The following is a 21,731-nucleotide window of genomic DNA, read 5'->3' as shown; positions in this document are numbered from 1 at the left end:
ACCACTTAGTTTGTGACAAACGCTCCTAACCTTGAAGAGGTTTGCCACAGTATCTATATCCACAGTAAAACGAGTCCTATTTCAACATAACCTGAAAGGCCGCTCAGCAAGGAAGAAGCCACTGCTCCAAAACTGCCATAAAAAGCCAGACTACGGTTTGCAACTGCACATGGGGGCAAAGATCATACTTTTTGGAGAAATGTCCTCTGGTCTGAGGAAATTAAAAATATAATTTTTTGGCCATAATGACCATATGACCTTATGTTAGGAGGAAAAAGGGGGAGGCTTGCAAGCTGAAGAACACCATACCAACCGTGAAGCACGGGGGTGGCAGCATCATGTTGTGGTGGTGCTTTGCTGCAGGAGGGACTGGTGCACTTCACAAAATAGATGGCATCATGAGGCAGGAAAATTATGTGGATATATTGAAGCAGCATCTGAAGACATCAGTTAGGAAGTTAAAGCTTGGTCGCAAATGGGTCTTCCAAATGGACAATGACCCCAAGCATACTTCCAAAGTTGTGGCAAAATGGCTTAAGGACAACAAAGTCAAGGTATTGGAGTGGCCATCACAAAGCCCTGACCTCAATCCTATAGAACATTTGTGGGCAGAACTGAAAATGCGTGTGCGAGTAAGGAGGTCTACAAACCTGACTCAGTTACACCAGCTCTGTCAGGAGGAATGGGCCAAAATCTACCCAACTTATTGTGGGAAGCTTGTGGAAGGCTACCTGAAACGTTTTACTCAAGTTAAACCATTTAAAGGCAATGCTACCAAATACTAATTGAGTGTATGTGAACTTCTGACCCACTGGGAATGTGATGAAAGAAATAAAATCTGAAATAAATCATTCTCTCTACTATTACTCTGACATTTCTTAAAATAAATTGGTGATCCTAACTGACCTAAGACAGGGAATTTTTACTAGGATTAAATGTCAGGAATTGAGTTTAAATGTATTTGGCTAAGGTGTATGTAAACTTCCACCTTCAACTGTAGGTCTGTAAATTTGTTTTCAGTTCATAAAGTAGTGATTTGTCTCCCCCCCAGTGTCTATGAATAACAATGTGTTTGTGAGTGAGTGTGAATGCATGAGAGAGGGAGAAATTGTGCAAGTCTGTTTATCTGTTGCTGCAGGATGATTTGGTGGGCTGTGTGTGCGTGTGTGTGTGCGTGTGTGCATGTCACTGTGTGTATGCACGTTCGTGCGTGCATATGTTTACCTGCTGCAGTAGAGTGAGTTGCTGTGCCGTGTGTTGGGCGCTGTGTTCACTCTGACTAAAAGGGTGTCTTTCCTCGCTTCTGAGGCAGGCACTGGAGATGTCATCCATAAGGGAGGTGTAGCAGGGCCGCGGCAGGGCTGCTGCTAATGAGTAGGCCTGGTCTTTGGTCTGGGTTGCCTGGGGCTCCACCACCCTGGATATTTTCCACTGGAAACTCTACAGAGATAAATCAACTTAGAAAGGTTCCGGCTACGAATACATATACTGAACTAAAATATGAACGCAATATGCAACAATTTAAACGATTTCGCTGAGTTACAGTTCATTTAAGGAAATCAGTCAATTGAAATGAATTCAGTATGCCCTAATCTATGGATGTCACATAACTGGGCAAGGGTGCAGCCATGGTCCCACTCAATCAGAATATATATTAGTGTAAATGAGTTTCTTTTGAGCCAGACAAACTTCCCGTACTTTGAACCAATCAGATGATTTTTGGTTCAGGTAAGACAAACAACATAACCAACATAATCACCAACATAATAGTACACGTATAATAATGCTTATATGGACCTTCTTTCCAGAGTCCTCAACAACAGATTTTCTGCATATGGTATGAGAAGACAATGCATCATCTTCTTCCTGCATGCTGATTGGGCTCCCACAGCTTTGGCTCCACCTCCTCCTGGGAGAGCTCTGAAGAGTGGTCAGAAGCCTCTCTCCTCTGCTGTCTACTGGAGACACCTAAATAAGAACCAGACCATTACAAAAACATTGTTTAAGAGTATTTTATTTATAAATACTCTGAAAAATCGACAACAAAAGCAACCACAATGACATCAATAAAAACAACCATACTGCTACAGATTTAGCTGGTCAGTTGAGACATTTATTGAATGATGAATTGACTTGCTTGAGTGATTGGTTTTATCATTCGATTGCTTTGTCATTTAATTGATGATTTATCTTTAATTACTTCATTGGTGAGGAAGTTTTCCAGTGTGATCAGCAGGATGGACTTGGGGCTGAAGTCCACCAGTCTGCAGTCAGTCAGCCAGGTTTGCAGCACATCCAGACTCCGGTGGTACACCTTAGCACGGTCCCCTGACACATTTGGACCACCTCTGGTAGAAAAAGGATAACCACAGAAATAGAATTACTTGACCTGACATTCAAATTTCACAGATTATGAGGTGAAAAATGAAAATTAGCTATATTCGAGCCTAATATATTTAAATCTTTGGCATACTTTTACTCTCTCGGACATAGCTCAGTTGTGGTTTTTGAGAGATTAAAAAAGCTGTCATTTTTACAAAAGAGTAAAATAAATTCAGGACAGTTATTTTTCAGAATTCCCCTGGAAGTTTTGATTTTTGATTTTCATCCAGGGTCACGCCTGATATTCTGAGAACTGATTTGGGCCTGGGCTTGGATTATTCGATGTCATTGCATGTTTGGAGACCAACGCTACTGTAGTAAGAAATAAATGTGTGCCTGTAGCCTATTGCTCTCCCTCTCTGTGCTAGACATGAGCCTGCAACTCTCTCTCCAGCTATCCATCCAGCCCAGAACCCAACTTCCTGTAGAGCAGCGTTTCTTAATTCATTCCAAGGGGTGCACATTTTTTGTTCTTATCTATTCCAGACCAGAACCCCATCTAGCTGGCGTCGCTATTGTCCGTTTCCAGAGTTAAAACTATGTAGAATAGACTCCCTCCATGTGTGGTTCCCACTAAGAACAAACCAGATGGGATGGCGTATCGCTGCAGAATGTGTGGGGGGGTTTAGGGAGGGTTTGGCCGGTAGGGATATACTTGTCTCATCGCGCACCAGCGACTCCTGTGGCGGGCAGGGCACAGTGCACGCTAACCAAGGTCGCCAGGAGCACGGTGTTTCCTCCGACACATTGGTGCGGCTGGCTTCCGGGTTGGATGGGCGCTGTGTTATGAAGCAGTGCGGCTTGGTTGTGTTTCAGAGGACGCATGGCTTTCGACCTTCGTCTCTCCCGAGCCAGTACAGAAGTTGTAGCGTTGAGACAAGATAGTAACTACTAATAATTGGATACAACGAAATTGGGGAGAAAAAGGGGGGTAAAATAAAAAAAAAGGTAGCTTTCATGCCAATATAATTTTATGTGAACAAAAATGTGATCCTCATTTATACAGGCCCATGTTTACAGTTTTCTTACATGACATTTACATTAAATATATGGATGAACAATGTTACAGCGGCATAGATTAAGATGAAGTAGATAGTATAGAATACAGTATATACCGTTCAAAAGTTTGGGGTCACTTGTGCACCGGGAACTCCCACTCATTTACATTACATTTAAGTCATTTAGCAGACGCTCTTATCCAGAGCGACTTACAAATTGGTGCTTTCACCTTATGACATCCAGTGGAACAGCCACTTTACAATAGTGCATCTAAATCTTTTAAGGGGGGGGTGAGAAGGATTACTTTATCCTATCCTAGGTATTCCTTAAAGAGGTGGGGTTTCAGGTGTCTCCGGAAGGTGGTGATTGACTCCGCTGTCCTGGCGTCGTGAGGGAGTTTGTTCCACCATTGGGGGGCCAGAACAGCGAACAGTTTTGACTGGGCTGAGCGGGAACTGTACTTCCTCAGTGGTAGGGAGGCGAGCAGGCCAGAGGTGGATGAACGCAGTGCCCTTGTTTGGGTGTAGGGCCTGATCAGAGCCTGGAGGTACTGAGGTGCCGTTCCCCTCACAGCTCCGTAGGCAAGCACCATGGTCTTGTAGCGGATGCGAGCTTCAACTGGAAGCCAGTGGAGAGAGCGGAGGAGCGGGGTGACGTGAGAGAACTTGGGAAGGTTGAACACCAGACGGGCTGCGGCGTTCTGGATGAGTTGTAGGGGTTTAATGGCACAGGCAGGGAGCCCAGCCAACAGCGAGTTGCAGTAATCCAGACGGGAGATGACAAGTGCCTGGATTAGGACCTGCGCCGCTTCCTGTGTGAGGCAGGGGCGTACTCTGCGGATGTTGTAGAGCATGAACCTACAGGAACGGGCCACCGCCTTGATGTTAGTTGAGAACGACAGGGTGTTGTCCACGATCACGCCAAGGTTCTTAGCGCTCTGGGAGGAGGACACGATGGAGTTGTCAACCGTGATGGCGAGATCATGGAACGGGCAGTCCTTCCCCGGGAGGAAGAGCAGCTCCGTCTTGCAGAGGTTCAGCTTGAGGTGGTGATCCGTCATCCACACTGATATGTCTGCCAGACATGCAGAGATGCGATTCGCCACCTGGTCATCAGAGGGGGGGAAAGGAGAAGATTAATTGTGTGTCGTCTGCATAGCAATGATAGGAGAGACCATGTGAGGTTATGACAGAGCCAAGTGACTTGGTGTATAGCGAGAATAGGAGAGGGCCTAGAACAGAGCCCTGGGGACACCAGTGGTGAGAGCGCGTGGTGAGGAGACAGATTCTCGCCACGCCACCTGGTAGGAGCGACCTGTCAGGTAGGACGCAATCCAAGCATGGGCCGCGCCGGAGATGCCCAACTCGGAGAGGGTAGAGAGGAGGATCTGATGGTTCACAGTATCGAAGGCAGCCGATAGGTCTAGAAGGATGAGAGCAGAGGAGAGAGAGTTAGCTTTAGCAGTGCGGAGTGCCTCCGTGATACAGAGAAGAGCAGTCTCAGTTGAATGACTAGTCTTGAAACCTGACTGATTTGGATCAAGAAGGTCATTCTGAGAGAGATAGCGGGAGAGCTGGCCAAGGACGGCACGTTCAAGAGTTTTGGAGAGAAAAGAAAGAAGGGATACTGGTCTGTAGTTGTTGACATCGGAGGGATCGAGTGTAGGTTTTTTTCAGAAGGGGTGCAACTCTCGCTCTCTTGAAGACGGGAGGGACGTAGCCAGCGGTCAGGGATGAGTTGATGAGCGAGGTGAGGTAAGGAGAAGGTCACCGGAAATGGTCTGGAGAAGAGAGGAGGGGATAGGGTCAAGCGGGCAGGTTGTTGGGCGGCCGGCCGTCACAAGACGCGAGATGTCATCTGGAGAGAGAGGGGAGAAAGAGGTCAGAGCACAGGGTAGGGCAGTGTGAGCAGAACCAGCGGTGTCGTTTGACTTAGCAAACGAGGATCGGATGTCGTCGACCTTCTTTTCAAAATGGTTGACGAAGTCATCTGCAGAGAGGGAGGAGGGGGAGGGGAGGAGGATTCAGGAGGGAGGAGAAGGTGGCAAAGAGCTTCCTAGGGTTAGAGGCAGATGCTTGGAATTTAGAGTGGTAGAAAGTGGCTTTAGCAGCAGAGACAGAGGAGGAAAATGTAGAGAGGAGGGAGTGAAAGGATGCCAGGTCCGCAGGGAGGCGAGTTTTCCTCCATTTCCGCTCGGCTGCCCGGAGCCCTGTTCTGTGAGCTCGCAATGAGTCGTCGAGCCACGGAGCGGGAGGGGAGGACCGAGCCGGCCTGGAGGATAGGGGACATAGAGAGTCAAAGGATGCAGAAAGGGAGGAGAGGAGGGTTGAGGAGGCAGAATCAGGAGATAGGTTGGAGAAGGTTTGAGCAGAGGGAAGAGATGATAGGATGGAAGAGGAGAGAGTAGCGGGGAGAGAGAGCGAAGGTTGGGACGGCGCGATACCATCCGAGTAGGGGCAGTGTGGGAAGTGTTGGATGAGAGCGAGAGGGAAAAGGATACAAGGTAGTGGTCGGAGACTTGGAGGGGAGTTGCAATGAGGTTAGTGGAAGAACAGCATCTAGTAAAGATGAGGTCGGCGTATTGCCTGCCTTGTGAGTAGGGGGAAGGTGAGAGGGTGAGGTCAAAAGAGGAGAGGAGTGGAAAGAAGGAGGCAGAGAGGAATGAGTCAAAGGTAGGCGTGGGGAGGTTAAAGTCGCCCAGAACTGTGAGAGGTGAGCCGTCCTCAGGAAAGGAGATTATCAAGGCATCAAGCTCATTGATGAACTCTCCGAGGGAACCTGGAGGGCGATAAATGATAAGGATGTTAAGCTTGAAAGGGCTGGTAACTGTGACAGCATGGAATTCAAAGGAGGCGATAGACAGATGGGTAAGGGGAGAAAGAGAGAATGACCACTTGGGAGAGATGAGGATCCCGGTGCCACCACCCCGCTGACCAGAAGCTCTCGGGCTGTGCGAGAACACGTGGGCGGACGAAGAGAGAGCAGTAGGAGTAGCGGTGTTGTCTGTGGTGATCCATGTTTCCGTCAGTGCCAAGAAGTCGAGGGACTGGAGGGAGGCATAGGCTGAGATGAACTCTGCCTTGTTGGCCGCAGATCGGCACTTCCAGAGGCTACCGGAGACCTGGAACTCCACGTGGGTCGTGCGCGCTGGGACCACCAGATTAGGGTGGCCGCGGGCACGCGGTGTGGAGCGTTTGTATGGTCTGTGCAGAGAGGAGAGAACAGGGATAGACAGACACATAGTTGACAGGCTAGAGAAGAGGCTACGCTAATGCAAAGGAGATTGGAATGACAAGTGGACTACACGTCTCGAATGTTCAGAAAGTTAAGCTTACGTAGCAAGAATCTAATTGACTAAAATGATTAAAATGATACAGTACTGCTGAGGTAGGCTAGCTGGCAGTGGCTGCGTTGTTGACTTTGTAGGCTAGCTGGCAGTGGCTGCGTTGTTGACACTACACTAATCAAGTCGTTCCGTTGAGTGTAAAGTTTCTACAATGCTGCTATTCGGGGCTAGCTGGCTAGCTAGCAGTGTTGATTACGTTACGTTGCGTTAAAAGAACGACAATAGCTGGCTAGCTAACCTAGAAAATCGCTCTAGACTACACAATTATCTTTGAAACAAAGACGGCTATGTAGCTAGCTATGTAGCTAGCTACGATCAAACAAATCACACCGTTGGGACTGTAATGAAATGAAATGAAAATGTGATACTACCTGTGGAGCGAAGCGGAATGCGACCGGAATGCGAAAGTTCTATTCAGTAGACGTTGGCTAGCTGTTGGCTAGCTAGGAGTGACTCCTACGTTAAGGACGACAAATAGCTGGCTAGCTAACCTCGGTAAATTAAGATAATCACTCTAAGACTACACACTCTAAACTACACAATTATCTTGGATACGAAGACAGCAAAGACAACTATGTAGCTAGCTAACACTACACTAATCAAGTCGTTCAGTTGAGTGTGATAGTTACTACAGTGCTACGGTAGACGGTGAACGTTTGCTAGCTGGCTAGCTGCTGGGCAGATAGGAGGACGACGAAATACGATAATTACGCAATTATCTTTGATACAAAGACGGCTATGTAGCTAGCTAAGAAGAAATTGCTAAGATTAGACAAATCAAACCGTTGTACTATAATGAAATGTAATGAAATGTAATGAAAAGTTATACAACCTGCAGACCGAAGCAGACCGAAGCGCGGATGCGACCGCTCGCTCCAACCCAAGTTGGCTGGATGACAGTTATAGTCACTTTGTTTTTGTTTTTTTGTACAAGTGGCCATTCATTTTCTTATTGTTTCTGACAAATGCCAATTATATTATCTCAATTAACATTTTACCATAGAACCAGAATTACTTGACCAGACATTATAATTCCACAGAATCAAATAACCATAGAAATAGAATGACACCATCCAAAGAGCATGATATTAATTTGTGTTTTATGTCTGTCTGTCTTTTATTTCTGCTACAGTAGCCTTACATACCCTGCTGCTACAGCACTGGTGAATCTTTCCATCAGGAACTGAAGAAGTTCTTGAGGGGTGCAGAAATAGCGGTATGTGTACAGGAACTGTTGGATGTAGCCCTCCAATGGAGCATTTCTGTCAAGGGAGATATAACACAGAGTTTAGTTTGGTATCTGTTGAATGTAATCTCACTACACAACATGTCTAGGACAAATCACAATGAAACACATTTGGGCACAAATCTAAATAAAGAGAAATATCACTTTGTGCCATATGTAGGATATCATGTAAAATGTTCTCAGCAATCATAGGCATGATGGTGGACAGTAAAATGTGGTGCTCAGTTTAATAACACATTGTCCACTAGAGGGACACTATTTAAACCATACGTGCTGATACACTGTTAATCACACTCATGGGTTTAATAGTTCATGTTTTACTGTAACCTAAACGTGTTAATGTAAGCTAATATATAGTGCATTAGTGTTACCTGGCATAGAGGTAGGACATGAGACCCAGGGGTGTGGCGGCCTGCAGGCTGCTCTTCCCTCTCTCTGCCCCAGACAAAGATACCAATCCCAGCACGGCAGGCTCCTCTGAGGGCTGGAGATCCAGAGGGCTCCCTGGACCAGATGCTGCCAGGGAGGGGAGGAGGGACATATCCATACCCCACTGATCCACACTCAGAACCTGACCAAACCAACCAGGCAGAGATGCACACTAAAAACAAATGGTTCCATATAGTGCCAAATAAGGGTTATGTGGCTTGCAACCACAGAGGAAAACCTTTTAGTGTTATATGGAACTTTTTTTAAAGTTCTATTAAGAACCATGCTTATAAGGTTCTAAATGGAACCTGTATGTTGCTGTAAAGAACACTTTCCTAAGGTTCTATAAAAAAACATAAAAAAAGGTTCTATACTCCGCTATGGTCACAACCCTTTTTGGGGCTGTATAGAATATGCTACTTTATAAACATTTAATGGAGAATAGTTCTATAAATCTCAAAAGGTTCTTTGTAGAACCATGCATGTTTTTTTATTCTGGTTTAATAGCCATATTATATTGTTAAAATTCCATAGGTTTGATTATTGTGTTTATTAACAATCTAATGATGGGTCATTCGCTCCCTGATATGTATACTGCTACTACCGTTTTTATAGCTTAAACCAACGTTTTTCTCCAGATAAGTTACAAAGTAATTATCTAAAGAGGGTGAATCCTCACTGCAAAACAATAAATAGTGGGGAGAGCAGATCAATCTGGTTCACGTAGATTGTTTCAGTGCGTTTTTTAAATGATTTTGATTTATTTTTGCAGGCCAGGTAAAAAAAAAGCATTTAGGCTTTACATTGGAGATTTGCAATTTTTTCATGGTTGTAGGTTGATTTTTAAGCATATTTTGTTTTAACTAAGAGCTGTTGGGGAGTCAAATGAGCCGGCTCTTTAACGTGAAGCCGACTCAACGAAAACTCAACGGAATGCCCATCACTAGTTGAATCAGGTGTGCTAGCTATGGAACGGTTGGGGTTCCCTGAGGTAAGAATTGAGAACTAGTAACTTAGTCAACCATTCTCTATTGACACAAGGCCGTACATAAGTGTTTCACAAGACACAGGGCCGGATTAAGAAATCATCTGTTCAACCTGTCCGCACCTCAAGATATTTCTTTACACAGTCTAGGAACTCCACTTTGGACCTCAACTCCTCAAACTGGACCTTGAGTTTGGACAGCATCAATCTCGCCTCCGAACCTTCAGAAGAAAAACACATAGAAATATTGCATTTCTTTCTCTATTCATCAACCAATAGTAGACATTGGGAATATAAAAGTGATGAGGGATTGATTTGTACCTTTATTTTTTCTCTCTTGGTGGAGCAGCTTTTGGTAGAAATTCCGGGTCTTTTTCAGATTCTTCATCTCGATCATGCGCTGCTGTTGAAGCTCCTACAAGGAGAAAGTGCAATACATAAAATATAAAGTAGACACCAAGCCATTCAGATCACATACTCTATAAGGCGCCACTCGCCCGCCCACTAGTCATTCGCAAAACATGTCTCTCTTCCTTGCGCACTTATATACTGTATGACCCGATTCAGGAAACTAGGTGTATGTCGCAAGTCATGACTTCACAGGAGAGCCGTTTGAACGTAAAAAAGATTTTTGTTTATCAAAATGTGGGTTTTGGCAGAAATACCTTCTCGAACATGTGAACTTTCATGTGCCTTAATAACAAACATGTATGCCATCTGTAAATATGAATAAAATCATTAAATTACGAGCCTTGTTGGTTTAGCCACGGAAAAAGTCAGCAGCCTTCCCCCTAGCCATGATTGGCTGAGATAATGAGTGGGCTGGACATGCCGAGAGAGGAGTGCGGATTGGTCTGCCATATAGAAGGCTTCTGTCTATTTGAGTTGGTCAGTCTGTGTTGGTAATCTGTCGAATGTATTGTGTAGTGGAGCTGCAAAAGTGATGCTCTCCACTTTCTGGAGGATCAAGTTTTGAAATAAGTGGAATAGAGTATGATAGCTAAAGCGATGGAGAAAACACCTGTCTCCAGATTACATCTTCAAACTAAGGGCAACCGTGGAATGGCATTCGTGACAGGGAGACGTATGTAGATTACGTATACAGGTAAGATAGTCTATTGTTAGCTAGCTACATTTTCAGATATTACACATTTCTAACTTTGACAGAACGTGGTTTCATTTGTAGCTAAAGTGTCCTGTTAGCTAGCTAGCTAGCTAACATTAGCTGTCTGGCTTCCTAGCTGTAGCTATTATTTGTATCCTAGAGCAATTTGCTTTTCTAGCTAGAGCCTAATGTTAGCTAGCTAACATTGAACCTGGTTGGTTAGCTCCCAGCATATTCATGCAGGGTAGTAACGACATGATTTAGCACTGTGTTCATTGTTGTTTAACTAGCTAACGTTAGCTGGATGGCTTGTTAGACAACGTTACGCAACATGTGTGATCTTACACAATGTTTACCTAGCTAGGTTCATTGTCTAGCTAGCTAGCTACATGTCTTCATCTAAAGTGTACAACACATATTGAATATGACCGGTGTTAGTAAACGTCTGCAAAAAAGCGTAATGAAATTGTTGCATACAGATGTATCACTTCTGGTATATGGCCAACTCTCGTATCATAGACATGCCTTTCGAACACAGCTAGTCATCCAACACATTCCTCCCTCAGAGACTCTGACACTGAGGACATCATGCACCAACGAAGGTGCAGTGACATCCAGTTGGTAAAACTTAATAAAAGTATGAGGGGTAGCCCAACAAGCCATATCCCAAATGCCTTTAAACAGTGCCAAAGAGGTAGTCACGCCTCTGATGGAATGAGCACTCAGGCCCTCCAGGGGCTGTAAACCTTTGCTATTATAAGCCAATATAATAGCCTCCACTATCCAATGGGATAGTCATTGAGCCTTGAGGGGGGAACCCAGGAAACAAAGAGCTGGTCGCTCTTGCGTAGTGCTCTATATCTATCCAAGTAAATGCACAACGCGAGTACTGGACACAAATGGTGTGAAGGGCGACGGGTGGAAAACCACAAGCTCTAAGGCGAGACAATTCCGCTTTGCAACGTAAGGGAAATCAGTAAAGCAGTTTATAGAAAATATATTTCATCTCCATGCTTTTCAGCGGTTGCTGTGAAATAGCCTCAAACACAATAAACAGGTCCCAAGACGGGGCTAAAGGTTTGGAGACTGGGCGTAAGCAACTTGTTCCCCTCATAAAACGACATAACAGAGGGTGCTGTGATCTTGTATGAGCCTATATGGCAGACCGAGATAGCGGCTAAACAGACCTTTGCAGTGGAGAAAGCTTTCCCTCTGTCCAAAAGGTCTTGCAAAAAGCATCAAATCATGATACAAAGCACTGGTAAGGATTTACAGTTGAAGTCGGAAGTTTACATACACATAGGTTGGAGTCATTAAAACTAGTTTTTCAACCACTCCACAAATTTCTTGTTAACAAACTATAGTTTTTGCAAGTCGGTTAGGACATCTACTTTGTGCATGACAAGTAATTTTTACAACAATTGTTTACAGACAGATTATTTCACTTAAAGTTCACTGTGGGTGAGACGTTTACATACACTAAGTTAACTGTGCCTTTAAACAGCTTGGACAATTCCAGAAAATGATGGCATGGCTTTAGAAGCTTCTGATAGGCTAATTTGCATAATTTGAGTCAAGTGGAGGTGTACCTGTGGATGTATTTCAAGGCCTGCCTTCAAACTCAGTGCCTCTTTACTTGACATCATGGGAAAATAAAAAGAAATCAGCCAAGACAGAAAAATACATTGTAGACCTCCACAAGTCTGGTTCATCCTTGGGAGCAATTTCCAAACACCTGAAGGTACCACGTTCATCTGTACAAACAATAGTATGCAAGTATTAACACCATGGGACCACGCAGCAGTCATACCGCTCAGAAAGGAGATGAGTTCTGTCTCCTAGAGATGAATGTACTTTGGTGCAAAAAGTGCAAATCAATCCTAGAACAACAGCAAAGGACCTTGTGAAGAAGCTGGAGGAAACGGATACAAAAGTATCTATATCTACAACGAGTCCTATATCAACATAACCTGAAAGGCCGCTCAGCAAGGAAGAAGCCACTGTTCCAAAACCGCCATAAAAAAGCCAGACAACGGTTTGCAACTGCACATGGGGACAAAGATTGTACTTTTTGGAGGAATGTCCTCTGGTCTGATGAAACAAAAATAGAACTGTTTGGCCATAATGACCATCGTTATGTTTGGAGGAAAAAGGGGGAGGCTTGCAAGCTGAAGAACACCATCCCAACCGTGAAGCACGGGGGTGGCAGCATCTTGTTGTTGAGGGTGCATTGCTGCAGGAGGGACTGGTGCAGTTAATAAAATAGATGGCATCATGGGGAAGAAAATTATGTGGATATATTGAAGCAACATCTCAAGACATCAGTCAGGAAGTTAAAGCTTGGTCGTAAATGGTTCTTCCAAATGGACAATGACCCCAAGCATACTTCCAAAGTTGTGGCAAAATGGCTTAAGGACAACAAAGTCAAGGTATTAGAGTGACCATCAGAAAGCCCTGACCTCAATCCTATAGAACATTTGTGGGCAGAACTGAAAAAGCATGTGAGAGCAAGGAAGCCTACAAACCTGACTTAGTTACACCAGCTCTGTCAGGAGGAATGGGCCAAAATTCACCCAACTAATTGTGGGAAGCTTGTGGAAGCCTACCTGAAACATTTCACCCAAGTTAAATAATTTAAAGGCAATGCTACCAAATACTAATTGAGTGTATGTAAACTTCTGACCCACTGGGAATGTGATGAAAGAAATAAAAGCTGAAATAAATCACTCTCTACTATTATTCTGACATTTCACATTCTTAAAATAAAGTGGTGATTCTAACTGACCTATAACAGGGAGTTTTTGTGAGGATTAAATGTCAGGAATTGTGAAAAACTGAGTTTAAATGTACTTGGCTAAGTGTATTTAAACTTCCGACTTCAACTTTATCTGTCTCTGGTCACACCATTTCTCAAAAACACACCACTTGATTCAATACAGTGAGCATGTAGAAGGGGCTCTTGTACTCTGGATAGCCTCAAAGCCTGTTGCATTCAGATTCATCCTTTCTCGGGCCAGACCCGGAGGAACATGTTTACTGGGTGAGGATGGAAAATCTTTCCATTTGCTTGGGTTATCAGGACTCTGCGTAACATTAGTTTCTCTGACTCTAGAGGGGCTACCAGAATGAGGGATAAGCCTTGGTCACTCGCTCTGACCAAATGCCGACCGTATTATCTCTTTGGTTATTGTCACAGCCGCGTATATCCCCCCCCCCCCCCCCTCAAGCTGATACCACGACGGCTCTCAAGGAACTTCACTGGACATTATGAAATCTTGAAACCATATATCCTGAGGTTGCCTTTATTGTAACTGGGGATTTTAAGAAAGCAAATGTGAGGAAAAGGCTACCTAAATTCTATCAGCATATCGACTGTAGTAATTTAGCTGGAAAAACACTCAACCATTGTTATTCCAACTTCCGGGATGCATACAAGGTCCTTCCCCACCCTCCTTTCAGCAAATATGACCACAACTCCATTTTGCTCCTCCCTTCCTATAGGCAAAAACTCAAACAGGAAGTACCCGTGCTATTCAATGCTGGTCTGACCAATCGGAATCCACGCTTCAAGATTGTTTTGATCATGCGGACTGGGATATGTTCCGGGTAGCTTCTGAGATTAATATTGACATGTACACTGAAACGGTGACTGATTTCATCAAGAAGTGTATGGGAGATGTTGTACCCACTGTGACTATTAAAACCTACCCTAACCAGAAACTGTGGATAGATGGCAGCATTAGCACAAAACTAAAAGCTTAAAACACAGCATTTACCCATGGCAAAGTGACTGGGAATATGGCAGAATACAAAGAGAGTAGTCATTCCCTCCACAAGGCAATCAAACAGGCAAAACGTCAGTATAGAGACAAAGTGGAGTTGCAATTCAATGGCTCAGACGCAAGACATATGTGGCAGGGTCTACAGAAAATCCCGGACTACAAAAGAAAAACCAGCCATGTCGTGGACACCGTCGTCTTGCTTCCAGACAAGCTAAACAAGTTCTTTGCCCGCTTTGAGGATAACGTTTACATATCTTACAACAAAACAAAGGAGCTGATTGTGGACTACAAGAAACAGCAGAGAGAGCACCCCCCCATCCATATCAATGGGACAGCACTGGAGAAGGTGGAAAGTTTTAAGTTCCTTGGCGTACATATCACTGACAAACTGAAATGGTCCACCCACACAGACAGTGTGGTGAAGAAGGGGCAACAGCGCCTCTTCAACCTGAGGAGGCTGAATAAATTTGTCTTGTCACCTAAAACCCTCACAAACTTTTACAGATGCACAATTGAAAGCATCCTGTCGGGCTGTATCACCGCCTGGTACAGCAACTGCACCGCCAACAACTGCAGGGCTCTCCAGAGGGTGGTGTGGTCTGCACAACACATCACCGGGGGCTAACTACCTGCCCTCAGGACACATACAGCACCCGATGTCACAGGAAGGCCAAAAATATCATCAAGGACAACAACCACCCGAGCCACTGCCTGTTCACCCCACTTTAATAATGTCACTTTAATAATGTTTACATATCTTGCATTACTCATCTCATATGTACACTACCGTTCAAATGTTTGGGGTCACTTAGAAAGTTCCTTGTTTTTGAAAGAATAGCATTTTTTTTGTTGATTAAAATAACATCAAATTGATCGGAAATACAGTGTAGACATTGTTAATGTTGTAAATGACTATTGTAGCTGGAAAGGACAGCTTTTTATGGAATATCTACATTGGCATACAGAGGCCATTATCAGCAACCATCACTCCTGTGTTGCAATGGCACGTTGTGTTAGCTAATCCAAGTTTATCATTTAAAAGGTGAATTGATCATTAGAAAACCCTTTTGCAATTATGTTAGCAGAGCTGAAAACTGTCCTGGTTAAAGAAGCAATACAACTGACCTTCTTTAGACTAGTGGAGTATCTGGAACATTAGCATTTGTGGGTTTGATTACGGGCTCAAAATGGCTAGAAACAAAGCACTTTCTTCTGAAACTCGTCAGTCTATTGCTGTTTTGAGAAATGAAGGCTATTCCATGCGAGAAATTGCCATGAAACTGAAGATCTCGTACAATGCTGTGTACTACTCCCTTCACAGAACAGCGGAAACTGGCTCTAACCAGAATAGAAAGAGGAGTGGGAGTTCCCGGTGCACAAGTGACCCCAAACTTTTGAACGGTATATACTGTATTCTATACTATCTACTTCATCTTAATCTATGCCGCTGTAACATTGTTCATCCATATATTTATATATTCTTAATTCCATTCCTTTACTTAGATTTGTGAGTATTAGATATTTGTTGTGAAATTATTACATATTACTTGTTAGATATTACTGCACTGTCGGAACTAAAAGCACGAGCATTTCGCTACACCTGCAATAACATCTGCTAAACATGTGTATGTGACCAACAAAACTATATTTGATTTGAGTGGGGAGTATTGGACATAGGGGAGGGAAAACGCAGAGCCGCACCCCTAGTCGAGGTGTGCATTATTTTTTTTACCAGCGCAGAAAACCACACTCAGTGTTGTTGATGCAAAGAGATCTATGGTGGCTTGACTGTGATCCTCCCAGATCTGGTTCACCTCTTAGGGAGTCTCCGGTCCCCGTATAGAGCATTCCCTCTGTACATCAAGTCCATTTCCACAGTTAGTAAGCCTGGGACCTGAGTTGCGCGTAGGAAGAGTAGGTGTGCTCTGCTCCACAGAATAGTCTTGACAGCTAGTCTGTGTAGATGCAGAGCGCGAGTGCCACTTTGGCAGTTGATGTATGCTACCACGGTTGTATTGTCTGTCCTGATCAGGATATGACAATCTCGAAGGAAGGACGGAAAGTGTTTCACTGAGTGGAACACTATCAGCAGCTCAAGGTGGTTTGACTGAGCGAGAAGGGGCTGTGGGAACCACAACCTGTCTAAAGCTCTTTCCTCGTAGGCTGCGCCCCCTCCTGTGAGTGGTGCACCTGTCGTCACCACCTTCCTCATTGACACTGCCCCTAGGCGAGTGCCAGGAACAAATATCAAGGGGCTCCTCCCATGATAGAGTGCCCAGAGACAAACTGAGGTTGTTGTTATGTAAAGATAGAGTTGACGTCATTTACACAGACCCAATGCTGGAGGTCTCTCATCCTCAGTAGACCCATCTGTGCTACTGATATGGTGGATGCCATCAATCCCCACACTTAGGGACTGAGCGTGACCGAGCACCTCTTGTGGAACAGGGAGAGGCACTGTTGGAACAACATGATGCGGTCGTCAGATAATATAGTACGATAGGAGAGAAAAACCAGCTTGACTTCTGGATATTCTATTCTCTGTCTCGGCATTAAAAACCTTTTTATTTGGTTGATCTTGAACCCTTACTTGATGAGGGGGGTTACAAGGGAGGCTGTGTCTTGTACCGCTTGCTCCTGTGTCATGGAGCAACGCAGGTATGATGACAGATTGCTTATGTGATGACAGAAAGCTTATGTGAAAATAAGTGTTCATTAGGTCGACTGAGGTGAATTAGTCACCTTGACAAGTGAAGCGAGACTTCACATTGGGCGAAGCGAGACCCCCCCCCCACCCAGGAACCAGGAACTGCCGGTAATCGAAGCCGACAAAGTATTCTGACACTGGTTTTCTCCTCTGCTATGCGAACTGAGTCGCCACTTGCTGTTGAAGTTAAAGTCCAGTTAAAAACGGGTGTGTTCAGGACTACCGAGTGACACAGTGGTCAAGGCACTGCTTCGAGTCCAGGTTCTGTCGCAGCGGCCACAACCAGGAGACCATTGGGGTGGCGCACAATTGGCCCAGCGTCGTCTGGGTTAAAGGGAGGGTTTGGTCGGCAGGGATGTTCTTGTCCCATTGCGCACTAGCGACTCGTGGCGGGCCGGGCACCATGCACGCTGACATGGTCGCCAGGTGTACAGTGTTTCCTCTGACAAATCGGTGCGGCTGGCTTCCAGGTTAAGCGGGCATTGTGTCAAGAAGCAGTTCCCGACCTTCGCCTCTCCCAAGTCCTTATGGGAGTTGCAGCGATGGGACAAGACTAACTACCAATTGAATACCACGAAAATTGGGGAGAAAAAGGGGTCTTTCTTTTTTTAAATGGATGGGTTCATGGTCAGCTGAAGTCGTCTGTACCCCTTTATAACTGTGGTCAATGCTCAGGGCTGGACTGTGCATGCGTGTCAGTGCCCTGCTCTTGTGACAAGTTGCACACAAGTTAGATGACTCTCACTCACTAGTGCTGCCCTTTTGCTGCCCAGCCCTTGCCCTTGGCTAGACGCTGGGATTGGAGACACTGTTTGGTGGCGACTGACAAATTGTCTTCCTACCTCAGCTACTTAGAGAAGAGCCAAAGGGAGAGCTGTGACACGGAGGGCACTTGGAGGAAGAGTGAGCCCCCTCCATACGCATAGGAATGAGTCGCTGCACAAGGGGTCGGGTGTTAGGAGCACATATGTGCCTCTCCCCCGTTGTGATGGGGGGGGGGGGGGGGTCTGTGCTCCACCAGAGAGAGGACAGGCCAGGACATTGTGTGAGCTGTGCACTGTCCATCTCTGCTGCTGGGGACTTACTCCTATGTCGGGCACCCTTTCTCCCCTCCAGGGGAAGGACTTGGCAGGAATTGCAGGAAGTCTGTTTTCTCCTTGTCTGACAAGCTGGACAAGTTTCTCCTGGAGTGCACGCAGCCTTGAATGGCACTTCTGGGGGTTGAGATCTGTAACCACACACATCTCATCTCAAAGTCTGTGGTCGGCTGTGTTTTTGACCAAGAGTTTGCCCATCTCTTGTAGCAAGTCAACCTGGTAAGCCAGCAGCAGGGATGTTACGTTTAAAGGCCTTCACTGAATGTGCCGCAGACACTAAGATCTTCTGGAATAAGGAGGAGGTGAAGCGCTCCATCTTTCCAGGGAGAGTAGTGCCGGCTGTAGCGAGGCATTGGGGTTGAGGTGGCTAGCCAATGACAGCTCGACCACCGGCGGCTTGCCGAAGCCGGTCTCCTCCATGCCCTGAAAATCCATGCTTACAAAGTGTCAGGTTAGGACTTTACTGGACAGGGGCTTGTCCCAAGCTGGGACCACTGGGAGTAGTTGCTTCCCCAGGATGGTGCGAGAGGGGAGCTTCCTCGCATCGATCCAATCCCGCTATGTGCTGCCACCCCCCATGGTTGCAGGCCAGTCAATACAGAGCCTGGACGCTGCCCGTTTGCAAACATCGACAATCCAATTTTCATTGAATGCAGATGCTCCGCTAAGTGAGGAAGAGGGCCTCGTGCTATGGGGTTGGGCTTCCTCTTTTTCCCCACTGGCTTTGAGGAGTTCGTATTCCTCCTCCAATGCGAATATCCAAGACCCCACCTACGCTGCTTCTGTCTGAAACGGAGGACAGAGATAGTCCAAAACCTCGTCCCAGGAGGGCTGCGTAGCCTGCAAGCCCGGAGGCTGTACTGGCGACGAGTCTGGTTTAGGGGCTGCTCTGCGCACTCGCCATTTGAGGACACTCATAAGGCTGTGCCCTAAAATGCACACATGACTCTGGGATAGCAAGAGATGCTTCTGCGTCCTCAAGCCCCATGAAGGCGACACACAAAGAGTGTGTATCCTTGCCGGAAATAGTAGTCTTGCATGGACACAGGCGTGCCGGTGCTGGGGCAGGAGTCTTGCTCTTTGTAGCAGGCTCCATGGCTACGAGATTAACTTTTGCCATAGTTCTCGTGCAAAGCTAGCTAGCGTTCACCTCATGAGCTAATAGCCTAGCTAGTTAGCACAATGCTAGCCGGAGAAAGCTCATGCTTTCTTTGTCTCTCGATGAACAAAGCGTTTCTCTCGGCTGTCAATCTGTGAAGCTAAGGACGGACAGTCTAGTCAACACGACACACGGGGACATGGGTTGAACTAAACGAGAGAGAGGAGAGCTAGCGATTCTACCTCGCCAGGAGAAAAGCCAGTTGTAGAGGGATAGCAAGCTTTCCAGCAAGCTAGCTAGGTTAGCCAAGCCTTCTGGCGAGAGCTAGCCAAGTTTCAGCAACTAGCCGTGTGACGATAGCTACCACTGGAGACAGAGTAGAAAAATCTGAGAATTCTACACAAAGCAAAATAACTTTCCTTACAGTCAGTCTTTCAACACAAAATAATAGAGCTGAGGTCGAACGTTCAACAGCGTTAACTCTTGTAACTACCCATCCCGGATCCGGGAGAATTGTCATCAACTGACACTAAGTAGCATAAAGCCAAGGACAAAAAATCTTATTAGAATATATTCATATTCATATTCATGAAATCACAAAGTCACTCTGTCATCTCAGATTTTGAAAATATGCAAGCATTTGTGTAAGTTTATTGATAGCCTAGCATAGCATTATGCCTAGCTAGCAGCAGGCAATCTGGTCACGAAAATCAGAAAAGCGATTTAAAAAAGTTTGAAATATCCAATAAATGTCGTTCCACTTCATGATTGTGTCCCACTTGTTGTTGATTCTTCACAAAAAATACAGTTTTATATCTTTATGTTTGAAGCCTGAAATGTGGCAAAAGGTCGCAAAGTTCAAGGGGGCCGAATACTTTCGCAAGGCACTGTATGTACAGGGCTGGCTCTCTGCTTGCATCGCTCACTATGGTAACAGAAATCAATAGATCTTTTGAAGTGAGAAACGGGGCACATCTAATACTGATATGGAGCCATGGCTCTTAATGTGTGAGAGTGGGGCGGTCAGACTGTTCCATTGAAGGAGCAGATAAAAGCCCACATCATTACCATCAAAGCATACACAGACAAAGACAGCTCATTTGTTATTCTATTACACATGATAATGACCTTTCTGTCAAAGGTCGGAAATATATCATATTAATATTCAATAACAGTTTGGAGAACATAATGTGTCAATTACCCTAAAACCCCCAACTCCTTTCTTTCTATCCACCTCAAATCATGATCATGCCATGATTTTCTTTAGCTATTAATGCTGTTTTGCTTGGTTTTAAACAAATACTCTCGTAGACTTTTCATGAAATCCATGCACTTATCCAGTTTGACTGAAAGTGTAATTACTATATAATCATAAATATATAGTAATTTATTAAAACAATGTTATTTGATGCATGCTGACAATAAAAAATAAGACTATAAGACTAAGACTATAATTCTCATAAGAAATTAAGTGGTGTTTTTGTCTTACATTAATGTTATATTGTTGTCTTACATTAATACTATGCTATTATAATTGATTATGTTATGGAGAATATTATCCTCATGTGATTTTGCAGACATTGATTCAGCTTTAATATAACTTTTCTAAACAAATGACTAACTTTATTTGAATGAACTTTATTGGGTGTCTTGAAAAGTGCATAAATTACAATGTATTATTATTTAAAAAAGCCCCATTCTCCATTCATCACTGAAATTCGCCAGAGTAGACTGTTTTCCGGGTAGCCGAAACGAGTAGGACCCATTTCTCACGAATTAGGTCACTTCTTCAGTGACAGCAGTCTATCTGGGCTAGTGTGGATCACTTTTCATTGCTTTGGCACAAAATGCATTCAATGACTACATATTTCAAATTTCATGAATTATTTTCTCAGACACAACCACCAACAAATCTATATGTACATATATGCCAATTTGCACATGTTTACATACTCTTTTCAAAACAGTTAAACTTAAGTTCAAAACCTAACATAACACAAAATTGAATAAGACAGCAATCTGCTGTATTTCTACAGTAATACCATATTGAAATATATTCCAAATAAAATACTACCAAAACAAATAGACCAACCACGGCTGATTCCCATTGTAGCTGAAAACCTACCCAGGTGTTAGTCTTTCAATTTCATTACCATCTGTACAAAAGGGGATATCTTAGGAATAATGTTGTACTGTAATGTAAACATGGACCCAGCCAGAGATAGAGAAGTGGCTGACAGGGGGAGAAGAGTGGCTGGGAGTGGGAGAGGGAGAGGAGTACGTATCCGTGGTGGAAGAAGACTGAGAGGAAGATCAAGAGCTGTAGTCTCAGGTGATATTAGGGCTACTATAATTGATCATGTAATAAATCATGGTCTATCAATGAGAGAGGCTGGTCTGAGAGCGCAATCCAAATCTGTAACGATCAACAGTGGCATCTATTGTGAGAAATTTCCAGCAAAGCAACAGGTAAGATGTGCATTTTGCAAGGGCATCTGACTGAACGGCACATTACAGAAGTAAATGGAGCAAAGCCTCCAAACCCACTTGTGTG

General features: G+C 44.7%; 1 protein-coding gene across 1 annotated transcript in view; it reads right to left on the bottom strand.

Moving 5' to 3' along the window:
- LOC115112727 (kinase non-catalytic C-lobe domain-containing protein 1-like) overlaps positions 1 to 21,731 on the bottom strand; it is a 91,239-nt gene that overhangs the window by 23,874 nt on the left and 45,634 nt on the right. The window contains exons 18-24 of the mRNA XM_065012861.1: positions 9,709 to 9,802; positions 9,511 to 9,608; positions 8,345 to 8,544; positions 7,873 to 7,989; positions 2,201 to 2,348; positions 1,798 to 1,968; positions 1,225 to 1,440 (exon numbers count right to left, since the gene is read on the bottom strand). Of these exons, the coding sequence (XP_064868933.1) occupies positions 1,225 to 1,440; positions 1,798 to 1,968; positions 2,201 to 2,348; positions 7,873 to 7,989; positions 8,345 to 8,544; positions 9,511 to 9,608; positions 9,709 to 9,802 (1,044 nt within the window). The remainder of the gene's footprint in view (positions 1 to 1,224; positions 1,441 to 1,797; positions 1,969 to 2,200; positions 2,349 to 7,872; positions 7,990 to 8,344; positions 8,545 to 9,510; positions 9,609 to 9,708; positions 9,803 to 21,731) is intronic.

This window comes from Oncorhynchus nerka, linkage group LG28 (genome assembly GCF_034236695.1).
Source record: "Oncorhynchus nerka isolate Pitt River linkage group LG28, Oner_Uvic_2.0, whole genome shotgun sequence".
In the NCBI taxonomy this organism is placed as follows: domain Eukaryota; kingdom Metazoa; phylum Chordata; class Actinopteri; order Salmoniformes; family Salmonidae; genus Oncorhynchus; species Oncorhynchus nerka.
Note: the sequence above shows the minus strand (reverse complement) of the source record. Positions and strands in the feature narration are given on the sequence as shown.